At 43.2% G+C, this 24,740-nt stretch overlaps 3 protein-coding genes across 3 annotated transcripts; all 3 read left to right on the forward strand.

Annotated features, from left to right (window-relative positions):
* Positions 1-5,591: 5,591 nt before the first annotated feature.
* Positions 5,592-6,950, forward strand: LOC129617521 (uncharacterized). The gene is made up of 5 exons (XM_055532701.1): positions 5,592-5,908; positions 6,075-6,285; positions 6,388-6,511; positions 6,707-6,836; positions 6,893-6,950. Exons 1-5 carry the CDS (start codon positions 5,592-5,594, stop codon positions 6,948-6,950), a joined length of 840 nt encoding a protein of 279 aa, XP_055388676.1.
* A 3,605-nt stretch (positions 6,951-10,555) lies between these two features.
* On the forward strand, positions 10,556-17,030 carry LOC129617523 (uncharacterized). Its single transcript, XM_055532703.1, has 7 exons — positions 10,556-10,766; positions 10,954-11,279; positions 11,392-14,718; positions 14,826-15,045; positions 15,158-15,633; positions 15,971-16,188; positions 16,265-17,030. The coding sequence occupies exons 1-7, from the start codon at positions 10,556-10,558 to the stop codon at positions 17,028-17,030; spliced, it is 5,544 nt and encodes a 1,847-aa protein (XP_055388678.1).
* A 6,678-nt stretch (positions 17,031-23,708) lies between these two features.
* LOC129617524 (tropomyosin alpha-3 chain-like) lies at positions 23,709-24,548 on the forward strand. The gene is made up of 2 exons (XM_055532704.1): positions 23,709-24,365; positions 24,420-24,548. The coding sequence occupies exons 1-2, from the start codon at positions 23,709-23,711 to the stop codon at positions 24,546-24,548; spliced, it is 786 nt and encodes a 261-aa protein (XP_055388679.1).
* Positions 24,549-24,740: the final 192 nt, after the last annotated feature.

Consider the following 24,740-nt stretch of genomic DNA (forward strand, 5'->3'; position numbering starts at 1 on the left):
AATGGATGATGTGCCATACCCCGGTGTCCCAGTGAGTACCCGTGAAGCTCTTCAAGCTGTAATGGACATTCCTGAATGCATCCACAGCTTATCAAAATGAAATTCTCCACACGGATATTCGATGGGCAAATGTCAGAAAGGCCACTCGTGGAGGTCTAGTCCGGTTCACGCTTATCGATTTTGAGTTTTTCCGACAGGGAAGCGCATTCGATTGGCGAGGTCAAAATTGGGTGGACCCTACTCTAGTCAACGGCCACTACACATGTGCTTCAGAGATGTTTCAATTTTGTCGAATGATAATGTCGGTTTCCAATTTATTTCCTTTACGTTCAATTGAGGATCCAACATCTGCCAGGGGACTGGCTGCCGCTTTCTTTAAATCGATTTTGAGCGTGACGCCTGCAAATTCCCCTAGTGCTGAAAACGTCCTCTTGAATGTGCGTCAGATCAATCTGGATGAACTCTAACTCATGGATCACGGCTGTTCGTTTGCTTGTTACATTTTCTATTGATTGACATTTTGTCCGTGATACAACAAACCACACAGCTATTCGCAAAGCGAGCTGGTATCTCCGCTTACTGTACATGAAAACACGCTCAGAAAGCAAAGCGTCGGGACCAAGTCCAAGCAAGCGCTGGTCAACAGTAACAATGACTCTCTTCATGTAGTGAGATGTTCCCATTGCCTCCTATCACTTCAACCACCATGTCAGTGCTTCAGTGAGGTAAGAACACCCAATTTACTGCTAACACCCCAATTGAACCCGAGAGGGAGAAACCGCAATTGACTGAATGTCAATTTACTGAGTATGAGAACACCTAATTTCTTAGATACTAATTTCACTCAGTTTGAATTGTTGATTATGGTGAGCTCAGGGATGCAGAGGTCAAACTAGTGAACAAGGGGAGAAAATAACACGCAAGTGCAATTGTGGTGGCAACAATCCCGTAGAGGAAGATTGGTTCGCTTATAAAGGTGGGAGAGCTAGTAATTCCACCTCTCGGGAAGTTGGTCAAAGACTCGGCTGCCGTTGTGGAGAAATTCTGGATTTGCCGTTAATTACTTTGAATAAATAAGAGTGCAATGAGTTGACACAAATGGGAATAAAAATGGACAATGCGCGAGTGATGATCATGAGGGAAGCAATGAAGAAAAACCAACGAAAAATGTTGAAGAACATACAAATGTATGGAAATATAGCCCGAAGGCAAGAGACAAACGTACAAATAAACAAGAGGACGAGGAAGAGAGCAAGCACGGGAGAATGTGATCCTTGCATGATGGTAGATAGAAGGTTTCCAATGCTTTGGATGATGGCGTCCGCACTATTGTTTTGAAAAAAAGAAAGAGGATTCATTATGATTCACGAGAATCAATTGATTTCTGACTCACGTCAAGAGACAAGTGTTACGCTAAAATAGCGAAGACTGGCAGTGGAGTTTGGAGCATGCGTCAAGACGGAGACGTTGAGAGTTTGTTGAACATGTGATGTTTTCATGGCGAGTGCAGCTAGCTAGCACGTCAGATTATTCGATTTTTGATTCATCTCACTCAGTGTAGATTGTTGATTGATGTCACTCAGTGTAAATTGTTGATTCATCTCACTGTAAATCGTTGATAAATCTCACTCAGTAAACTGTTGATAAATCTCACTCAGTGTAAATTGTGGATAAATCTCACTCAGTGTAAACTGTTGATAAATCTCACTCAGTGTAAATTGTTGATAAATCTCACTGTAAATTGTTGATTGATCTCACTCAGTGTAGATTGTTGATTCATCTCAGTGTAAATTGTTGATTCATCTCCGTGTAAATTGTTGATTCATCTCAGTGTAAATTGTTGATTCATCTCAGTGTAAATTGTTGATTCATCTCAGTGTAAATTGTTGATTCATCTCAGTGTAAATTGTTGATTCATCTCAGTGTAAATTGTTGATTCATCTCAGTGTAAATTGTTGATTCATCTCAGTGTAAATTGTTGATTCATCTCAGTGTAAATTGTTGATTCATCTCAGTGTAAATTGTTGATTCATCTCAGTGTAAATTGTTGATTCATCTCAGTGTAAATTGTTGATTCATCTCAGTGTAAATTGTTGATTCATCTCAGTGTAAATTGTTGATTCATCTCAGTGTAAATTGTTGATTCATCTCAGTGTAAATTGTTGATTCATCTCAGTGTAAATTGTTGATTCATCTCAGTGTAAATTGTTGATTCATCTCAGTGTAAATTGTTGATTCATCTCAGTGTAAATTGTTGATTCATCTCAGTGTAAATTGTTGATTCATCTCAGTGTAAATTGTTGATTCATCTCAGTGTAAATTGTTGATTCATCTCAGTGTAAATTGTTGATTCATCTCAGTGTAAATTGTTGATTCATCTCAGTGTAAATTGTTGATTCATCTCAGTGTAAATTGTTGATTCATCTCAGTGTAAATTGTTGATTCATCTCAGTGTAAATTGTTGATTCATCTCAGTGTAAATTGTTGATTCATCTCAGTGTAAATTGTTGATTCATCTCAGTGTAAATTGTTGATTCATCTCAGTGTAAATTGTTGATTCATCTCAGTGTAAATTGTTGATTCATCTCAGTGTAAATTGTTGATTCATCTCAGTGTAAATTGTTGATTCATCTCAGTGTAAATTGTTGATTCATCTCAGTGTAAATTGTTGATTCATCTCAGTGTAAATTGTTGATTCATCTCAGTGTAAATTGTTGATTCATCTCAGTGTAAATTGTTGATTCATCTCAGTGTAAATTGTTGATTCATCTCAGTGTAAATTGTTGATTCATCTCAGTGTAAATTGTTGATTCATCTCAGTGTAAATTGTTGATTCATCTCAGTGTAAATTGTTGATTCATCTCAGTGTAAATTGTTGATTCATCTCAGTGTAAATTGTTGATTCATCTCAGTGTAAATTGTTGATTCATCTCAGTGTAAATTGTTGATTCATCTCAGTGTAAATTGTTGATTCATCTCAGTGTAAATTGTTGATTCATCTCAGTGTAAATTGTTGATTCATCTCAGTGTAAATTGTTGATTCATCTCAGTGTAAATTGTTGATTCATCTCAGTGTAAATTGTTGATTCATCTCAGTGTAAATTGTTGATTCATCTCAGTGTAAATTGTTGATTCATCTCAGTGTAAATTGTTGATTCATCTCAGTGTAAATTGTTGATTCATCTCAGTGTAAATTGTTGATTCATCTCAGTGTAAATTGTTGATTCATCTCAGTGTAAATTGTTGATTCATCTCAGTGTAAATTGTTGATTCATCTCAGTGTAAATTGTTGATTCATCTCAGTGTAAATTGTTGATTCATCTCAGTGTAAATTGTTGATTCATCTCAGTGTAAATTGTTGATTCATCTCAGTGTAAATTGTTGATTCATCTCAGTGTAAATTGTTGATTCATCTCAGTGTAAATTGTTGATTCATCTCAGTGTAAATTGTTGATTCATCTCAGTGTAAATTGTTGATTCATCTCAGTGTAAATTGTTGATTCATCTCAGTGTAAATTGTTGATTCATCTCAGTGTAAATTGTTGATTCATCTCAGTGTAAATTGTTGATTCATCTCAGTGTAAATTGTTGATTCATCTCAGTGTAAATTGTTGATTCATCTCAGTGTAAATTGTTGATTCATCTCAGTGTAAATTGTTGATTCATCTCAGTGTAAATTGTTGATTCATCTCAGTGTAAATTGTTGATTCATCTCACTCAACAGAAAAGTCATAGGGTAGCGAGATGGCGTGATCGTCCACTAGAGTCATGGCACAGATTTTCCATCGCTGTGTCCGCGTGTTGTCTAGTCACTTCCCACGTCTGGGAGCTTTCTTTTTTCTTTGTCCCACCGCTGTACAAACTTGGTGCCTGCTGGCCCTCAACTCCCCCAACCCGCCGGTTCGGCAACAGCTCTTTGACAGATCACGAACCAACTTCTCAGAACCTCGTCAAGGGAACACTCCAAAATATGTGGTGCAAGCTGGTGTGGGACTGGTTTTTTGGCTGTCGAAGTCCCACATCTACAGTCCCACATCTTGAAACACTTCACTTACTCGAACTGTATTCATCTGTTGTTGGGAGTGTTTCAGTCGACGAATTTTCGATGTCATTCATCTTTCGCGTGTTTGTTGTATTTTCTCTGGTCCTCTCCTTCACTATCGCACTCCCTAACAACTGCTGGGACTGCGTTAAAGAACCAAATGCGTTCTGGTGCAAACACAGTAAGTGCTGTCGTGATGGACGATCTGTTCTCAAAAGATGCTTTATAAAGACATTGTTGTAATTCAGAGGTTTGGTGAGGGATGTTTCAATGACAAATGTTATGTGGGTCAACGAGTGACGGATTGTGCTTCAAAGGCTACGCATTCCGCTTTGGCTGTTGAATATCTTGGAGCACTTGCAATTGCCGCTGCAGCTCATGTTGCTATCTAAGTTTTTTAGTGTAATAATTTAGATTTTTTAGTGTGATATAGCAAGGAATCTGAGCCGTGATGCATTTCGGTTTTTTAGCTTTTTTAGTATTATGATATTTTAACTAACTCGAAAGTGGTTAATGCCAGAAATGCGAAAAATCCCCGCAACAGGGAAGAGCTCAAACTGGAAATCGAATAGTCTCACCCAGTGTAAATTAATTGATTTATAGAGGAGACAATATGAGAAACCGGCTCTCATCAACATTATTGCCCAGAAAGCCATGGGTCACAGATATGGCCATAAATAAAAAATATGAAAAGTTGCGGGTCTGAACTTTTCTCAATCTCTAAATTTTTATGCTGCGACTGGACATATAATTGTGTGGCACCCAAATTTTTGATCCAAGCATCATATTGGTTGGACGTCCTCAGTGGTGCCACAGATTTGTAGACTGACTGTTGCAATAAGGAAGTGGATAATAGTAAATAAACTTCGTGAACAAACTTCGTGAATCCGGCGTGCTGTCTATTTAACGTCCCTTTTTCAAGTGTCCTGTTGAACGCGCTGCACGTAGAGAGTGTTTATACCAGGTGCAGCAACAGATCTCCTGAAAGACCTAGACCATCATACTGACCTCCAAACATTCAATTTTTGGGCGATTTTTCTCTCAAATATCTTCAGAAGGTTCATTCGCCATCTGAATATTCTATTTGTTGCTCCAAATTTTATTCCGGCCCGCATCCTTGACAACTCGCTGTAAATCTCCTTCTCACAATTCCTATTCATGGGTTGCACCAACAGCAAAACGCGTGATAAACATCGGTCCAGCTCCAATGTATCGGATTCTTCTGAGCTTCCGTTTCAAGCCTCAAAGGCAAGTTTGATTTTCTATACATCATCAAGTGGGAAGCTGTGTAGGATTGATGTTTTGCTTGTATAGGCGGGTCAAGGGGTCAGTGGAGTTGAAGCCCGTGGAAATTATGTGCTTTCAGCGGGACTCCCCGCTGATGCTTTGAAAGATGTCAACGATGATCCTGATGCCCCAATTGTGGAGCGGGGTCCTATTGCGCTAGAGAACGGACTGGTCTATACGGGCCAAATGAAGGTAGCATGAATTATAGTAACGCGTTCCGGAATTATAGTAATGTCCCGGGATTATAGTGTCAATTCTAGCGATGTCCCGTGGTCGCGTCCATCGTGCTTTTAGTCTCAAGTCGGAATTGTCCGGATTTCAGGGTCGGAAGAAGCACGGAAAAGGACGGCAAGTTTGGCCCGATGGCGCAGAATTTAACGGGGAGTGGAAGGACAACGTCGCATGTGGGAAAGGAATCTTCAAACATGCTGATGGAGATGTTTATGAGGGTGATTGGGTGGGAGACAAGGCAAATGGCTTTGGATTATTGAGGCATGCGGATGGGTCAACATACGAGGGCGAATGGAAAGATGACTTGAACCATGGAAAAGGAAAAGAAACGTGGGCCGATGGATCCAAGTTTGAAGGCACCTACATGTAAGATGGATACTCTCATGATGCCCAGTGGCGGATGTTGGGACAGTTTATTGCAGAAGATGTTGCATTGTTGAATCCCAACTTGATGTTAACCAAAGAAATATGCAGTTCAATCAATTTGCAATTTCACTCAATTTGTTTTCATCAGAAACGGACGAAAAGAGGGCCGGGGTGTGTTCGAATGGCCTGAAGGATCGAAATATGTTGGAGAATTCCACAATAACGAGATTGAGGGTTGGGGTCGATATGATTGGCCTGATGGACGGGTGTATTGCGGCCAATGGATGGACAATAAAATGCATGGGTTCGGGTGGTTCTTCTGGTTTAATGGCCAGATTTATCGGGGAGAGTACGACCAGGTGAGATGGTATCCTAATGGATTAACATGCATGTTCACATGATTCTATGCGTGATGCATGACCAAGCTGTACATGTTCATGTATCATCATGCATGATTTCAGGACAAGAAGGAAGGCTGGGGTGAATTTTTGTGGCCTGACAAGAAGGTCTATCGGGGCTGGTGGAAATCCGGAAAGCAAAATGGATTCGGAACGTTCCAATCACCAAAGGGTGAAGAGCGTTGCGGTGAGAGAAATCACAAAAATCTATATTACAGACACATTCTTTGATGCTTTTATGAAGAATGTATTTATTATTCTTAATTTCTCTGTTCTCTCAATGTTGGGGGAACTGTTTAGCTGCACTTGTCATTGGTATCGATTTTGTTGAGGAAGAGATTTTGTTTTTTTGAAAAACCGAGGAAGAGTTTTTTTTTTTCAGGGGTGTGGCAAAATGGTCAAAGATTGGACTGGCTTGGCACTGCAGAAGAGGTTGCGAACTATAAGCAGCAACATAACGTCGCTGAGGATCCTACTCTCCCGTCGTTGCCCGAATGGTTGCAAGAGCTCTGGTGAGTCAATCAAAAAAACAAAATCTGCTTGGATCATCTCCTTCTTGCTCTTTCAGTGAAGATGCATATCCCGCTTGGTACAAGGAGCACGTTAAAATTTCAAATGGTGCATGATAGTTTTTTCGAACAGTTCTCTCTTATATTGTTGGGGATGCGTTTGTACCGTTCATTTCTGTATTTACGCGCTTTTGAGAGAACGTACCGAATTAAAATTTGATTTGTTGGACATCTCCTCCTTGTTTGCACTCGTTCTTTTAAAAAAAAACCGATTTTCTGATCCTTACTGTTTGTCATGATAATCCAGAAGTATTAAGCAGAATACCAAGTTGGGTGACGGGTAGAGGACATCTGTACAGTGCATCTCTATTCGCTCTTGAGCCGATATTTATATATATCTGCGATCAAATCAAAAACTCTCTACAAACAAATTCAATCATTAGATTTTTTGTCTTTTGCAAAACTGATATGTTTTTTCAGCATTCTATTGCTTTTGTTTGATCATTAGTGTTTGAGTCGAAATTAGATTGTTTAAGCTAATTTTTCTTAATTCCCCAAATTTGTCAATATTCGAATATTCGGGAATGGTTTTATCTTTTTTGAAGTTATTAATCATTGAGATTTTTTTAACATCTGCTATCGGTGATGACGTATCCCATCTGAGTCAATTGATTGGATGTCCCAATGGTTCAATCTGTGATTTCGATACCGGCTGCGACTGTCTCACATCCAACGGAACGTCCCAAATCGATGGCGATGCGTTCTTCAATTGTGACGAATTTGAAAGCGACACGTGCGCCCGAAGATCACTTTTTGTTCCTACTTTAGTGTCCCAAGCTCAAACGTTTCTGTCCCAAAGTTTTCCTCCCAATTTCGTCTCTCTGAAGTCAAAAGAAATCCGACTTCTCCTCGAACTCGGAAAACAGAATCGTCGACTCCAAGAAACTGACGGAACGCTGACTGACGGAACGCTGACAGGCGATGTTGCGAATGTCCCAAGCACCAGGGAATCGGATCCCTCAATACCAATTGGAAGGGAGTGCCAGGAGGACACTGATTGTCTCAATCGGTTTGGCCGATGTGAAAGGGGGAAATGCAGAGGTGAGTCCCGTTCATGCTCCCCAACAGTGGGATCCTTCTGTGGGATCCTTCTATTAGATCCTTCTATCGTACTTTCAATTGATTCTGACAGGGTTTTATCCTGATTTGACGGATGAGCGTCTCGTTCGGTGTGTTGATGGTTACCGTTGTGATCTCAAGAAGGGAGATCTTCCAGGAGTCGATATTGGGATTGATATGCAAGTGATAGCAATCAGTCCATCGGAAAAATGTGGCGCAGTCGATCCATTAAAATCAACGCGTAAGAAAGCACGTGCTTCTGTTGTACAGGCAACTTAGTAGTTTGTGATTCATCGCGAAGAAGACTTCCGTTGTGAAGAATATTTTGAGATGTGTGAATCCTCTACTTTCGACTTGTTGACTGTTTCATTGAATCAATTCTCTCTTAGAGTCGATTTTCGGAAATTCAAATCGATGGCAGTGCGACAATGGTGTTCCGAACAGTTGCACGTTTTCAGCAGGTGTAGGACAGAGGCGGAACCGAACAGCGACAGTCGAAGGAGTCCGACTTTGCGGATGTCCCAATGTCGATGGAGACGGCAATGGGAAGCCATGCGACAACCGGCGCGAATTCTACGTTCCTTTGGGACGTTTGTCTGTCCAGGAGTGCATCCGGAACGCGCACTGCATCGACCACCAATTCGCGTATTGCGTGTATGACCATTGCGCTGGTGCTTCTGGCGTTGCGGCTTCGGCAGGCTTGAAGGCGTTCCAATGTATTGTTTCACGGACATGCGACGTTCGGTCAATTTCATCAAAGGTCGGATGTTGACGCGCGTGTAAACCAAACATTTAACTATCTTCTTTCGTGCTGCTCCTGATCGATCTCATGTTTTAAGTGTTTTTTTTATTTTTAATGTTTTTTCAGGCTTTGGGTGAAGCTTTGAAAGTCCTCCCGATTGCGTCTAGTTTCAATTGCGGAGCTGATTCTGCTTTAGATCCAGATATCATTGACGACGCTTCGCTCCCGTGTGTTGTGGATATCAATAATGATGGTGTTTGTGAAATTAATCTTGGAATTGCGAAAGCTTTGGGAACGACGCGATTGTGCGGTTGCTCTGGAGATAAAGGTGTGACAAAATTGAGCGTGGGATGACAATTTCGCATGCTCATTTTTAGTTTGAATTTTCTTCTTGTCGCAGGTGGGAACGGGCGTAATTGTGATGAACTTGAGGATTTTGACAAAGAAGTCGGAATTGTGAGTGTCGGTGAATGCATTGTCGATGTTGATTGTCCATCGACGGGCGACGTTTGTATTGATGGAGGTTGTATTCACGACGATCTGCCCCCGTATGTCGTGCGGTCCCTCCCGGCCAACAACTCGTACGCAGTTCCTCCAATCAACGGGGTACGTTGTCACTTTTGGTGACCATTCACTTGGTGGATCCTTCTTCTTTCCCTTCCGGTTTTCTTTGATTGATGAATTGTTTTGTCCACTTCAAGATTTCACTGATTTGGAATGAAAATATTCAATTCACTCGAGCTGGAAGAAAACTTGTTCTTGCGTCGACGGACATTGAAAATCCCCGAAAATGGGAAATGGAAGTGAGGGATCCTGCGAGTTACAAGGTTGCTGAAGCAGGATACTCTATTACAATCAAAGGTGCGTTTGTGTTTCTTCTTGAATATGGATCATGCATCGTTTTCTAAGGGAGAGAGATGGTGATCGTTCCGGATATCAGCATGTCAACATTCCCTGAAGGCAAATACGTCGTTGGATACGAGGGTGGGATCGTCATGGATTTGTCGGAAAACTTCAATAGAGGGGCAATCGATATTCTTTTTGCTGTTTCTAAAACGGCTGGATGTCCCAATCTGTATATCACTGGATACTCAACGAACGAAGTGAATCCCAACGGACTCTACTCGCCAATCGAGCCAATCAACGGTCATGCAGCGTGGAAAGGAGGAGCAAATGAGCCTCTGTATGTCTATTGGAAAGAAACAGAAGCAGAGAGGAATCAACCAGGCAATTGGATTATCTCATCAAAAACAGATGAACGGCACTTCATCGCATATGCAGGCTTGAATATGATGTCGACACTTGGGACAGAGGGGGAGACTCGACCACCAAGTGGGACATGGAAAAAATGGGAGGGGAACCAGTGGATAGAACAACCAGATATTACGATGACATGTAGAGATGCACTCGATCGAACATTCCCAAAACTGATTGAGGTCAGTATTATAAGGTAGAGATGTTGAAGTCAATAATAAGCCAGTTTAATGTAGAGGCTTGAGTGTTATTATAAGCAATGGTAGCGACAGTATCTTCAATAAACCCGTTTCATGGCGAAAGAGGTTTCAGTAAAGTTCTAAAATGCATTTGTCTTTATTTTAGATTTTTCCGAAGATCGGAGGATCATCCGTGGATATCAACAATACTCGAGTGATGATGCGATTCAGTAAACCTGTCACGTATGGACACTGGGCAAGTTTCATTTTTGCGTCGCGTGAGGGAGATCAAAATGTGACGATCAAACCTGATTTCGAAGCAGGTGAGGAATAATGAACAAGTCTTTATATAAATACTGCAAGTCTTTATATAAGTACATGTCATTGATTCAAGTCTTTATATAAATAGATGTCAAAATAGATGATAAATGTCGATGACTGCACACTTTACAGGAATGCGTGGTCGGAACATCAAGACGGATTTCCAAGGTGTTGTTGAACTCAATCTTGAAGGACTTCCAAATCTTATTCCCGGAACAACTTACGACATCATTGGCGAGCTCGGTTGTTTAACCGATCTTTCATACAATCCGTGGGGACCCGTCGATGCTGGATATCTCTACTTTACAACATTTGGAAGTGAGTTTGAAACAATCGCGAGAAATCTTATCAACTGATGCTTGAATTATTGGCCGGAGACTTTTTTGACTTCCGCCTATCTTCATAACTAGCAACTTCGATCAGAGCTGCTTTGTAGCTCTTCTCGTTGATCGAATTCCATTGATCGACTTTCTCTGTCTTTATTTCACTTCTTGTTATTTCTCAGTTGAATGTACCGTGTTTCCGGAATTGGGACCTGCATTTGTAACAACTGGAAGTGGGACAGCCCACGGGACTGCCTACACCATCAACTGTGCTGACGGTTACACGTCTCCTGCCGTTCCTGATTCTGAAGACGATCAAGAGTCCGAAGTAGAAACACCTGAATCGCGCATCGTTCGTTGTGTCGATGGTGCGTGGGAAGAAATTCAATTCGTCTGTTCGAAGGATTGTCCGAGATACTACGAAATGGGTCCGCAATACGTCGTCGATGGAGACGCCGGAACGAACCATCACGGACAAAAATTGAGCGTCACTTGCGCGAAGGATACGGTTATTATCGAGGGGACTGGAAAGGCAGAAACGACATGCAACGATGGGAAGTGGGAGCCGCTTGCGTTGAAGTGTGGTGCAACATGCGGAGCATTTCCGTCCCTGGGATCAGGATACAACGTCGAGTACGATACGTCGTCGTCGCTGTCGTCCAGCGGCAGTACCGTCGTTGGGGGCGCGACGTGTCGTTTCATGTGCTCCACCCGCGAAGGTCGTTGCTGGTTCCGAGCCGGAATACGTTGTCTGCGAGGAACAGGGATGGAGTCCCATCGAACTGCAATGTCATGTGGCGTGCGGCGACTTACCTGAATACGCTGACGGATTCCTTCTTGAAGGAGAAGGAAACGGACACGGAGCGTTCCGGGAAATCTCTTGCATGCCAGGATACAAATCGTTGAGTTCCGGACCAGAGTCGACTCGTGTCGTGTGCAATGAAGGAAGATGGGAACAGACCGACCGACTTAATTGCATGCGAAATTGTGGTGAATTTGAAGCGGGTTCTGGTTTCGTGGTGAAGGAGAAAGAGGGAGAGTATGGAATGCACGGAAGCTCGATCGAAGTGTCCTGCGCCGAAGAAGCGGTCCAAGAATCCGGAGGGAAGTCGGAGATTCTTTCGTGTCAAGATGGAAAGTGGGATTTGGGACACGTCGTCTGTAACGGTCCTTGTGAACGTCCAGAAGTGACTCTTGGTCGCAGTTATGTATCCGAATTGAAACGAGTTACTGAGAGAACGGAGAGCGGACGGTATCCGCATGGGACAACAGGACATCTTTATTGTAGTGCTTCGAGTGATATTGTCAATGGGATCCCACCTGAGTATGTCATCTGCAACAACGGTCATTGGATTCCCGCTAATGGTGAAGAGATGGTGGATCCCTCGCGACGATCCCAACGACGTCCCACGTTGAGGTGCCAACGTGGTTGTGGTCCATTCAGCAAAGATGTTACGCGGTACCAAGATGTTGGCGGAACACAAGTGAACGAAGGACTTGCTAAGCGAGCCGCCCCATCAGGGGCAAGGCGACGAATGGCATGCATGAAGGGATTTTCCCCGGAACCGTCAACGCAGACAGAAGGTGAATTGGTATGTTATGACGGGAAGTGGCTCGAGGGAAAGTTTGAGGATACACAAGATTTTGCGGAGTCTGAGGTTCAAGAATCCGAGTTTACGTGTCTGTCCGTGTGTCCGGAATCAACAATCGCGGAGTTGTTCCAGAAGGGATACGAACTGGTCGATCCGAAGCTGATGAACGCACAACATGGAGAGTCCTTCGAAATCAAGTGCCGGGAAGGACTCGAAAGACGGATTGGGACTCCACGGAATGAAACCTTCGCCAGCGTCACTTGCATCGATGGACGTTTAACGATTTCCTCGACGTTCATTTGTGTCGCTCCGACATGCAGCGACGGAATTCAAAATGGCGATGAAGATCACATTGATTGCGGAGGAAGCTGTCCGACGGCGTGCAGCGCGTGTCAGCTTGGATTGCTGCGGTGCATTCCGACATGTCGTGATCGTGTCCAAAACGGCGACGAAGATGGCGTGGATTGTGGGGGGAAGCGATGCGATCCCTGTCGGTATTGCGACGGACCGCCAATCGATTTCCCCGAAGGAGTCGCATTGAGTGTCGACGGAGGAGTGACGCGTCTGTCCATGAAAGAAGCTGCAGCAACGGAATTTCCTAGCGGTACCAGATTGGACGTTTTCTGCGAGGAAGGATACGAACAAATCTCATCAGCTCCACCCATAGGATTTCAAACGTATCTCTGTGACGGACAGCCAACCCACTGGAGTTTATCCGACGGTTCGAGAAGTCTTGCGCTGAAATGCGGAGCGCCCCGTTGCGATGATGGGACACAGAATGGGGATGAATGGGGTGTGGATTGTGGGGGAAGCTGTCCCAATGCATGCCCAACATGCAATGATGGAATTCAAAATGGAGATGAGGAGTCGATTGATTGCGGTGGTACGCGCTGTCTTCCTTGTAATGACTGTGGAGTGGGTTCATTCAAATCGCTCAATACGGAAGTCGTTAAAATCGAAATTATTTCATCGTCATCATCGAGTACGGAACTGAGAGAACTTTGGGACTTTAGTGGGACAAATCATGGAAGTTTGAGACGCGTCTCGTGTCGGGATCCTTCTTCCCTGTTTACGCTTCTGAAATGCGACAATGGAGAGTGGGAATCAATCGAAGGAGTGTCTTCAATTTATAGTCTGAATTGCAACGGTGGTTCAGTCGACGTCACGGATACTACGAGGCTGGCAGGAAGTCAACTTCAATCATTTCGTATTCCTGAACTCCCGATGCCGAAAGACTGTCCAACAAGTGCGTTGAAGTTATTGGCGGTGGACTCATCGAATGACTCAAGTTGCTGCCAATTAATCCCTCAGCTTCAAGCACTTCTATCAAGCGAGTGTGGGGCTCTTTTGTACAGCAAAAAATCGTCCCAGGTTGCTGGATTTTGCACGGGAACTTGCTACGCTCGCTTTTCAACAATTCTGGAAACGTACAAAAACCAAGAGGGAACAGGATGCGAAGTAGTCGGACCCTTTGAAGAGATGCAAAAGGTGTTTTGCGCTACAGGATCACGCCCGCCAAGCAGCGTCACGCTTCCAGGTTCTTCGTCTGCAACGGACCATCGCTGTTTCTCTTCTGCAGGAGAAACGTTGGATCAGATGAAAGACCTGATTGAACTCCGAGGACAGATTCTGACTGCGGCGTGTGAAGTGAATAGCTGCTTTTCATCGAATCTTCGCTATTTTGAACTTCTTCGCGACGTCGGAAATTCCAAAAGAGACGACTCTCGCCGGAACCTCCGGGACGTCGACATGAAAGATGAAGCAGATGACACCTCGCTTCGAAGTCTGGTGAAGATTTACGAACACATCCTGCAAGACTTCACAACAAACGTTCTCGGAGCTGACGGTCTTATGGACAACAACGATCACTCCGTCAACAGAACAAAGCGTCGGTTATCAGCAGACATCTCAGGATTTCTGTATAGCGCAGCATCGTCCCCATCAGTTCGAAAATTATTTATGGAGAATCGGTACTCGAGAAGTTTACTCCGATTCATGTGCTTGACGGACAGTGATGGAAATTCGTGTGGTAGCGTTGTCCAAAGCATCATGACAAGCGACCATTCAGCTGGATCGAGCTCGAAAACGTGTGGTGATAAATGTGTTCTTGAAGTGACGCGCCATGTGGGACAATCTCTGTATTCTCTCGGTAAAGCAAAAATCGATCCGTACATGTCCATGTTGGGAGTCCTTATGAGAGCTTACGGACGAGTCGTTTGTCAGCAATCCACGACTGGAATGATTTGTGGAGATTTGTTCAGTCCAAGTTTGGTAGCATCCCATTCGGGTGGAGTGGTGGGTGGACTCACTGCAGCAGACCTGGAGGAGCGCAAAAACAAATACCCTGAATGCAGCGTAAGTATCTTCAACAATAGTCCGTAGCTGTGACGACTCTCTTTCATTCAAATTGTCTCCCAATTTGTGTCCAAAGTGTGTCCAATGTCAATCGTCTTTCTCGTCAGTGTCCATTAGCGTATGTGGGAGATGGTCGTTGCGATCTTCAATGTTTCAATCCTGATTGTAATTATGATGAAAATGATTGTTTATTTGCATCGATGTTCCGGACAATAAAACAAAGACTTGATGCCATTCTTCCATCATCGTCCCCATGCCATCCATTTTCTACGGAATTCGTTTGCTCATCGACATCCACTGATGGAGATTGTAGAGCGAAGATTACTGGTGCGTCACCATTCATTTCGGTCACCGTTTGAACTCCTGGAAGCAATTCTTGCCGATTTTTTTTTTTGAGATCCTTCTGTTTTTGACGGTCATTCTGTTTTTTGGGTTTCAGAAGTCATTGAGGAAGATGGATGCTGCGCGGCAACTGGATGGGAAATTTTGAGAGAAGCTCTCGAACTTGAAGTAACGATGCGAAGTCTTGCTGCTGCCCGATATGAAGAAACAACAGGAAAGAAAGCTGGAGAATATTTCTCGCAGACTTCTTTGAACAATCGCCTCGTGCTCGACAGATCGACAAAATGGATCGAAGCGACTTGTCAAGTTCTACTGGATCGAGGATGCTCACGAGGATTGCGACGTTCAGTCGTTCAAATGGAACTTACATTGAGAAATCTAAATTATCAGAAAATTTTTGGAAGTCCGGACGCTTCTATTCTTTCTAATCTGTTAACTGTTCGTCTACGCTCAACCATTTCCGATCTGTTGGCAGTCCCGATTGCGGATGTTGGAGAAATCCGATTTTGGTCAGGGAGTGTGTTTGTAGAGGTGCTTATAGACGCAGGAGCATCAATTCCTGAGATTGTTAAAGTAAGTGACTGACAAAAGATCTCGGCGTATATAGATCGTATATACACCAAGTCTCTGAGTCAAATACAGAATAAGATCTTATCCCTTATTTGATCTCGTCTCTTCATCCTCTATTCACACAGATCTTATCCCTTATTTGATCTCATCTCTCCATCCTCTATTCATACAGATCTTATCCCTTATTGAATAATTGGGATCTATTATCAGCATCATCTTCATCATTTCTGACTACACGTCAATCTATAAACATCTACGCATCTCATCATTTATCTAATAAATCGAACATCAATCCACAATCTATTAACATCAACTCTTCTATGAGATCATTTTTCAACAGGATCTTAAACGCTCTCAATCGTCTAAAACGCTCGATGCCTCGATCAATACGGCGACCCTTCAGTTTTTGACGGAAGCGATTTCAGCTGGCGTTCCACTGACAGACCTTCTTTACAATACGCCAGACGACCACAAACTGCGACGTCTTCAATCTCAACAACCATCTCAGCAAATGCAGCAACTTATGGATTTCAATTTCGTGAAAGATCTCAACTTTCAGTAAGAAGATTCGAGTCATCGGTTTTTAGCGATGATGGTCCTCTGCTGTTTATCTTTTTTATCGATGCTTTCTTAGATTGCACCCAGTACAACTTCCCGCCCTTTCCACCTCAAATGGTCCTTCTGAGGCTCCGATTACGGGAACGCTCGGAATGCCAGGATTCCAAAATTCGCTCACCAATCCAGCCTGTTCCTCTTTTCTCGGACTCTCTCCCCCTCCTAATTTTGCGGCTGCGGAATCATCGGTTTACGAAATCGACCAAAGTTACGGACACGGAACAACACATGGCTCGACACGCCAGGTACGTTGTGCTCGAGGATTCGAACCATCGCTCGTTGACTCTGGACCGTCACCTCAATTCTTGGTCTGCGATCGTGGGCGTTGGGTTACGCCGACTCCCGGAGAGAAAAAGCTTGTTTGTCGGAAGCCATGCGAACCTTACGAAAGCCTTGATGTCGGATTCGACGCGTCCGCCATGACCCTGACAGCTCAAGGAGGAACCTCGGACGGAGCGACGCGAACCGTGTCGTGCCTTGCAGGATACCACCCTGTCGATGGCAGTCAGTCGCCTGAAAAACTCGTTTGTCGGAATGGCGCTTGGGACAGAAGGTCCTTAGCTTGTACTCGTGGTGATGGAACAAATCAAGTGCTGATGAATGCGATGTGTGGAAGTGTCATGTTAAGTGATTCAATCACTCCTAATGATTTTTATTCATTGAAGCAAATTTTATCATCATCTGCTGATGCATCATCGTCATCAAAATCTCCAACCAAATTGACTTTGTGGAGTCTACGGTGTTCACGTGGTTATGTTCCAAAACAAGGTAATTTATTTTTTTAAGAATGGAGTCGTTTTGTCTTGTTTGGAATGGTGGCTTCATAATTTATTCAATTATTATTTGTCTCTCAACTACTTCCTGAAGGAATTTCACTTCTTGCATAAATAATCAATTGATCCTTTCTCTTGCATTCATAACGAACTCTTTTGAAGTCCTTCTCCCTTTGCATACACAATAAATTCTTTGCAGTTCTTTCCCTTCTCTTGTTCTTTCCCTTCTCTTGTTCTTTCCCTTCTCTTGTTCTTTCCCTTCTCTTGTTCTTTCCCTTCTCTTGTTCTTTCCCTTCTCTTGTTCTTTCCCTTCTCTTGTTCTTTCCCTTCTCTTGTTCTTTCCCTTCTCTTGTTCTTTCCCTTCTCTTGTTCTTTCCCTTCTCTTGTTCTTTCCCTTCTCTTCCACATAAGTTCTTTATTGCATTCGTGGTCTTGTATACGATAATGGGACTTCTGGAATTCCTTCGCATCAATCATACTGCATATACATCATACTTCGCATGAATCATACTGCATATACATCATACTTCGCATGAATCATACTGCATATACATCATACTTCGCATGAATCATACTGCATATACATCATACTTCGCATGAATCATACTGCATATACATCATAATGTCTTCGTTTATTCCATCCATCTCGAATACACGATGATTGTCTTTTCGTTGCATGAAGAGTTTGATTGGGACCCTCTGTATTCCAACATTGGGATAACAATGGGAACCAATCAAGGAGTGTTGTCTGTTTTCCTTGCACACATGATGATTCTTCCGTCTCTTGCATTCCTTTCCTTTGGGGCCCTTTCCCCTGCTGACTGCGCAACTCCTTCACTTTTCCACTGAATGCTCTATTCCTTCTTCCATAGCAATTCTTTCAATAGACTATTCATGAATGCGTTGTTTTTTGTTCAGGCGTTGAGCCAATCGCGATGATCTGTGTTAACGATACGTTACTAGCGACGCAAGACTTCGGAGTTGTGGGATGGGAAAGCTCGTCCCCTCGAGGAGAAGCAAGTCATGAGACAAATGCAAAGGATCAACACCTTGAGGCAAAGCAAAGGGCAATTTTGAGGATTTACAACAGGTACGAATAATTTCTTAAAAAGTTCTTAAAAATTTGTTAACATTTCTGCAACTTTTCAATTCTTTGACGTCAGCCGCAATCTTGAAGGAGAGAATCTGATTCACGACTTCAGCAGTGGGGGACATTTTGATTTGATGGAATGCCAAGCGGATATTCGAACTCCACCGAAGTTGGAATCGTCCCAACCAGGACTGCCTGAAGCGGTTCTTTATGTCATCATCTTCGGATCCGCATTCCTTCTGATAGCATCATTGATGCTCGCCTACTACATGAAGAGGACAAAGTGTATGAAAGTACCGTTCTTTGATCACGAGCATATTGGAGAGCATGACGAGAAAGAAGAAAAGAAAACGGAAGACATTCATCGAACACGTGCCGGCGATGATGACAGTGATTCGCCGAAGTCATCGAGTCGAGGAGTCGATGGTCGAAATAATCGAAGAAAATCATCTCGAAAAATGACAAATATTATGTCTGCATCAGAAGAGCAAAATAGTCGGGATCATGAAGGGCAATCATCGAATCGGTATTACACGCAGAGCAGCATTGTGCGAAGTCCCAATGGAGGGAATGACGAGGATCATCGAGAGGACAAACGTCTTGCTTCTTTGCGTCGACAGAAGCATCTGCAACATCAACTTGCAGTAGAGCATGAAAGTGTTCTTATCACGAATGATGCGGTGAGAATTGAAAGAAACAGACGATCAGAATCCAATCACATGAGTTCGTCCATTAAATGGAAGCAATCGAGCATTGAATCGGAAGACGATCAGTCGGATGCGTCGTCGATGTATCCACGGAACGGACAGACGGAACATCGTCGACAAGAAACGCGAGGTCGAACCAATCGACTCCCACCGACACGCGCGGCAGCAGAAACCTCTTCATTTGACGAAGATCCCTGCAGTTCTGCGTTTGAAGGTGAAAGTGGACCTTCCTTCTACAGTGAGTGAAAGCGGATGATGATTGTTGATTTCACTTGGTGTACGTTGTTGATGAATCTAGCTCGCGACTTTTACAACTACAGGCGAAGTCGAGATGGATCCTGACCGTCTGCGGGAGTATCACTCGAGGCGGCCAGAAATCAACCGCGAAATCATTACGAATTTGAAGTTGTGGTCTCAAAATGCAGAAGGAGATCGAAAGAATGACACAAAAACGTTCCACAAAGAATCAACGTAGATCATGATTATCTATAGTGATAAACTTGATGACGAAAACTATCTATGCACATTTTTATAATTGCTTTTTTGAATTACTTGCTACTTGCTAAACTTCAATGAATATCCACCGAATGATAATGCTTGCACGAACATTTCGGCTGACCTGGTCCTCATCCTGATCTACAGATTAAATAGTTAAGTCCTCCAATTTCCTCTCATTGCAAATAATGGATATCGCCTCTCAAATCGCATGATGACGCTCACGGTCACCTTATCATTTCAAAAGCCCTCAACGTCAAGAGAACCTTCCGTTAACTCGTTAGAAAGCGAAAATTTTAGGTAGACTCCTATGGCTTTCATTTCTTGATCCTTATTTATTGCTCCAAGTTCGTCGGCAACTTTTAACTTTTCTCATTTTTGAAGATATCACCAAATTACACTTTTTGTCATTTAATCTACACGTTCCCGAGTTATCATTTCTGATTCCCTCATTACGCTTCCCATCAGTCATTCCCATTCCTGATTCCCACATTACGCTTCCCATCAGTCATTCCCATTCCTGATTCCCACGTTACGCTTCCCATCAGTCATTCCCATTCCTTCCCATTCCTGATTCCCACATTGCGCTTCCCATCAGTCATCGCACCCTCTGCCTCTCATTCCCCTTAAGGCTCTAGCAGTTCGGGGTTTCTTTTCTCGACATTCCCATCTTACGCCAGTTTTTTGGTCTTCAAAATGGGGTGTGTCCAAGCTCGACGGGCTGAAGGGGCTATTGGGGGCCCTCCAGCGACTATCACCCTCGGTGGTTACGGTGGACGCTCAGGATCAAAAGGCCAGGGATACCAAACGATGGCACCGGATCCAGGTAGGCAATCAGATTCTGAAAATATCTTTTGATCATTGTCGCACTTCGAACCCTCTTTTCACGGTAGCAGTAGTAGTCACTTACTGTTGCAGTGCTGCTCGTATTTGTTAATTTTTCAATAGATTTGGGGTGGCGTAGACTCTCCAGTTCTGTTGCTATTCCTGTTGGAGGGACTGCAAACGGAACGATCTGTAACGATCCCACCGAGTGGATTTCTTCCTCGCCGCCAAATGGAAAAGCCCGTCCAGACACCGCCCTTTACCCTTGTCTCCACGCATGGAGCCTGTGTCTGTTCAATGACCGTTCCGGCCATTTTTGTAACGTTTCAATCGTGACTCTTGCAATCAACATCGCTAAGAGAGCCGAATGTCTCGCCAAGGCGTTTGGGATTGTCAACGATCCTGATGTATTTAATCAACGGCAGAGTTCGATTTCATCGATGGATGAGGGTGGAGATGCACCAGATTCTCAGCATAAGGTTCGATGATGATAATGATAATGATGACGAATGATAATGATGATATTTATGCGTTGGACATGCGTTCCAGTTGTGTCCCAATAGACACTCCTTTTTCAGATTTATGCTGCGCTGCGTGTTCCGGATGCGGGTTGGCGATTAGTGTCTCGACGGGCACATGAATCCGGAGAAAGTGCTTTTTCAGTTCCACAGCCAAAGAGAAAGGGATCTGTTAATGGAAAGACAAAAAGCGATAAAAAAGTGATTCAAATGATCCGCCGAGGGACGAATGGGGAACCAGTTCTTGCTGATGTCGCTGAAATTGGAATGAATATCGCCGAACAATTGTACCGCTTAGAAAGGAGAAATGATAACAGACATTTTCTTCCGAACGATTCATTTGGATGGAGATTCAATGAAGGAATGGAAATGGAAGTTCAGTTTCGTGTCGCTGTAAGTTGTTGTCTCGGAGATTATTGAATTTTATGTCAATCATCGGATTTTCTGGAATGTCGTTCCCTTCCAATCGTCATCATTTATTGCTGGTTTTGTTTGTATTTCTTTTAGGTGTCAAGCCCTGAGGGAGAAGCATTTTGGTTGGTCCCTGAAGAATTGGTAATGAATGTCACTCAATGGGTTCAACAGACCTATTTGACTTCCACTGCGTTCTAAGTGTTCAGACAAAAAGGGATGATCATTGAAATTCTATTTCGCAAACTAGGTGTTGAAGATGAAGTAGAAGATGAAGTATAAATCTTCAGCTCAATGCCGCAGCGAGCCCTTCAAGCAACATCGGATGTGATTGCGCATCGTGGATGTTGGGAGTCTTTTTTCTTTTTCATCAATTATTTGCACGAAAAAGATCAAAAGTGAGAAAATCAAGCGGACCACTATTTCTGTTTCTTTGATTCATTTTTTGATGAGGATTGAAAGCAACGCAAGAAATGAGACAAATTAAATTTCCCCAAACGATTGACTGCCATCGATGCTACGAATGAGGTAGATGCGATGCTTCTCCATCCAATTTTGGATTTTAACTCAGAAGGAAGAAAGAAACTCAAAAAATAGACAATAATACAAACTGCGATCTGAAAACAAAAAAGAAATGAACCAAGAAATCAAGTTGGGACATACTCTTCCTTGGGACAACACTTTCTGCAGTAGTCTCAAAGCTGCTGATTGCTTTTTTGCACTCGAAGCTTCTTTGACTGATTCAGACGGAGATTTTTCTTTGCCGTTCAATGTCTCTAATTGACGTTTTTTCACGTTGAGTTGTCTCATTCCTCGCGCATATTCAACAAATGTATCCGGCGAATTCAAGAGTTCGAGTCGTCTCTCCTCCTTCTGAATCTCTGCTTCAAGTTCTACCGCTTCCTTGCACTTTTCCACATTTTCCTTCCCTTTTGGTTGTTTGGTCTCAATGTGTTTCCGGAGAAAACTAAACCCCAATTCTAGCAGGAATACAGTCACAAGCAGAAGCGAATCTCCAGATCATTTTTTCCTGAGCTCCACAACATTCTCAAGAACTGATGATTCAAAAATGGGAGGATTGATTGGACCTCCAGAACTCGACCACCACACCTGTTGATTAAGCAAGTGTCCTTAAATTCAAATATCGAAAATATATTTTCGACACAAAGGAGGTTGAGAGAGTTCAAAATTAATCTTCTCTGGAGGTTTAAGAATTATTTATCCCCACCTGTCGCTTATGCGAACGACTTCAGCGACAGCAGCAAAAGTGAATTGTGAAACGGGACCAATTTCGTTGTCAATTCGGTGTCTCCCGGATTGTTGCGACCCAACACTCAGTGCGGATAATAATGTCCCAATCTTAGAATGGGACCAAGAAGTTATTCCTCTTCTCTTCCGCAGCAATCAAGGCGATGATCTCTCAACTGTCCTCAAGAACGCTCAATCGTATTCCTATCTCTCGATTGGACGACGGCCTTCTTGCACGATCCGTCTCAGCGATCCATCCATTTCTGGCTTCCATTGTCGCCTTGTGACTGTTCGCTCGCCGTGTGTAAAACGCTCCCCAAGTGAAGAACGCGATGCCGAAGAGAAAGAGAATACAACTCCAGGAATTTCATGTTATTTGATCGATTCCAGCACAAATGGGACATTCGTTGATAACATCAAGATTGATAGGGATCTCCCCACATTAATCTCTTCTGAAAATCTTATTTCATTAGGACGAGGAAAAATCACCGAAGAGGGGGAAAAATTTCACACATTTGCGTTTACTCACAAAATTTTACCAATTAATGTGAATCAACCATCCGCAATTGTTGAACTCGAAGCTACAAATAATAACGGGGTCAGTGATACGAACAGTCCTCTCATCACAGCGAAGGACGATGAGGGTGTCCAACCGACAAATCGTGGATTCCAACTGTCAAGTTCCGTCGAAACACAATGTCCGATCAATCAGGAGGATCCTATGTCCAGATGGTCGACTCCCCAACGCAATCCACCCCAACTTTTGTCGATGCGGTCCACCATCCCACAACCGACCCACCGAGAACGTCCGGAACAAAGTCAACTGACATTCCAAACTGCAAACCATTCAGACATCCGAAAGATCTCAATGGGGGGCGAATCCAAGACCAACGACTCAGCAGCGACGACGAGTTTCCGTCCGCCAGACTCTCAGGTCTTCTTCCAGTCACCTTCTCCTCTTCGAACAACTCCACCGCCGCCATCAGCAAGACATTCAGCGCGTATTCCAAGAATTACCAGTGGAACAAGGGTGCCTGCCGGAACCTCATGTCCCTCAATGGAGTCCCAAATTGCGACGGGGCCCTCCTGGAATGACAACCTTACGGACAACTTCTTCTTCGACAACTGGAGGTCGTCTGGCGGATCTTGTTAAACGCCTTCAGGTAAGCTTGATTCAATGTGAAGTGGTCTTGTTGATGTTGGTGTAAGAGCACAGAATATATTTGACTGAGTTCTTATTTGATTTAAGAGCCCAACTCTATAAAGACAAATAGACGCGTCAAGAAAATGTCGCTCGAAAAAACTATTGATGAATTGATCTATGTCTTCCTCATTCTCCTGATGTTTGTCTTCTCTTATATTTTTATTCCTCATTTTTTAATGATAGGAAGAATCAATGAAAAAAGATCTTGAAATCGCGGAAATAGCAGAAGAATTGGAACGTTCTGAGAATCTCCGATTACAATTGAATTCTGAATTAATGGATGAGTTAGAAGAAGCGCGGAAGTGTGTCTCACAATCTGAAGCGAAGGGACAGCAACTTCAGCAACAGGCAGAACAGCTCGCGCAAAAAAACGGCTTGCTTGAAAGAAAATTGGAGGCGTCGCGATCTGAGCTTGAAACGAGCAAGCAACAACTGGAAAAAGTGGCGGCAGATTACAATTGCAGGTTGTCAAAAACCGAGGAATTGCTTCATCAGGCCAATCAGCGGAATGAGCTCATTGAAAGGAAGTTGGAGACCTCAAGAATGCAGGCGGAGACGTTGAAGCAACAGATGGAGCAATTAAATCTGGACTATGAAAATCGGTTGTTAAAAGCGGAAGAACAAGTTGAAACCACTCAGACTGAATTGAGACAGGCAAGAAGTAAATTACGGGAGTTTGAAACGGAAGTGCAACAATTAATGCATCAGAAGACTGACTTGGAAAATAGGCAAAATGAATGGCTTCAAACTGAGGCCATGCTCGAAACAAGACTGAGCAGCTTTGCGCAAGATTCTAGAAACTCCGAAGAACTCAGACAGAAACAGAACAAAGTCATTGAACACATGCAAGTAAGAACTTGCTTCAATGCAGTCGGATTGTGACTATTTTCATGCCTTTTATAGGAGACAGGATCTCGAATAGCGGCATATTTGAGAGCTGCGTTAGAGTTGTCAACCGATTTCGATTGCGACAATGAAGTTCAGAACGACCGTAGGTTATTTTCCAATCTTAGCAGCCCAGATTCAACATAACAATCTGGTTAAAAAACTTTACTAGTGACGCAACATGTGTTGACATCCATTTAAGTTAAACTTAATTCATAGATTTTTAATCTTGAGCTCAATTAACTTGATTCCGATAGACTTTCAAATTTGAGTCAATCTGATTGCTGTTTGACAGAAACTCCAAGATCAACTCAACTGTTTCAAGATCAAAAAGAAACA

This window comes from Condylostylus longicornis, unplaced genomic scaffold, assembly GCF_029603195.1.
Source record: "Condylostylus longicornis isolate FDR11 unplaced genomic scaffold, ASM2960319v2 ptg000547l, whole genome shotgun sequence".
Classification (NCBI taxonomy): domain Eukaryota; kingdom Metazoa; phylum Arthropoda; class Insecta; order Diptera; family Dolichopodidae; genus Condylostylus; species Condylostylus longicornis.

Bases quoted from the DNA above. Each gene is read 5' to 3' on its own strand.
- LOC129617523 (XM_055532703.1), top strand. From the start codon at position 10,556: ATGTCGATGACTGCACACTTTACAGGAATGCGTGGTCGGAACATCAAG. The intron at 10,767-10,953 runs GTGAGTTTGAAA...GTTATTTCTCAG, and splicing joins CTACTTTACAACATTTGGAA to TTGAATGTACCGTGTTTCCG. The intron at 15,046-15,157 runs GTGCGTCACCAT...TTTGGGTTTCAG, and splicing joins TTGTAGAGCGAAGATTACTG to AAGTCATTGAGGAAGATGGA.
- LOC129617524 (XM_055532704.1), top strand. From the start codon at position 23,709: ATGAAAAAAGATCTTGAAATCGCGGAAATAGCAGAAGAATTGGAACGT. The intron at 24,366-24,419 runs GTAAGAACTTGC...TGCCTTTTATAG, and splicing joins AAGTCATTGAACACATGCAA to GAGACAGGATCTCGAATAGC.
- LOC129617521 (XM_055532701.1), top strand. From the start codon at position 5,592: ATGTCCCGTGGTCGCGTCCATCGTGCTTTTAGTCTCAAGTCGGAATTG. The intron at 6,286-6,387 runs GTGAGATGGTAT...GCATGATTTCAG, and splicing joins ATCGGGGAGAGTACGACCAG to GACAAGAAGGAAGGCTGGGG. The intron at 6,837-6,892 runs GTGAGTCAATCA...TTGCTCTTTCAG, and splicing joins GAATGGTTGCAAGAGCTCTG to TGAAGATGCATATCCCGCTT.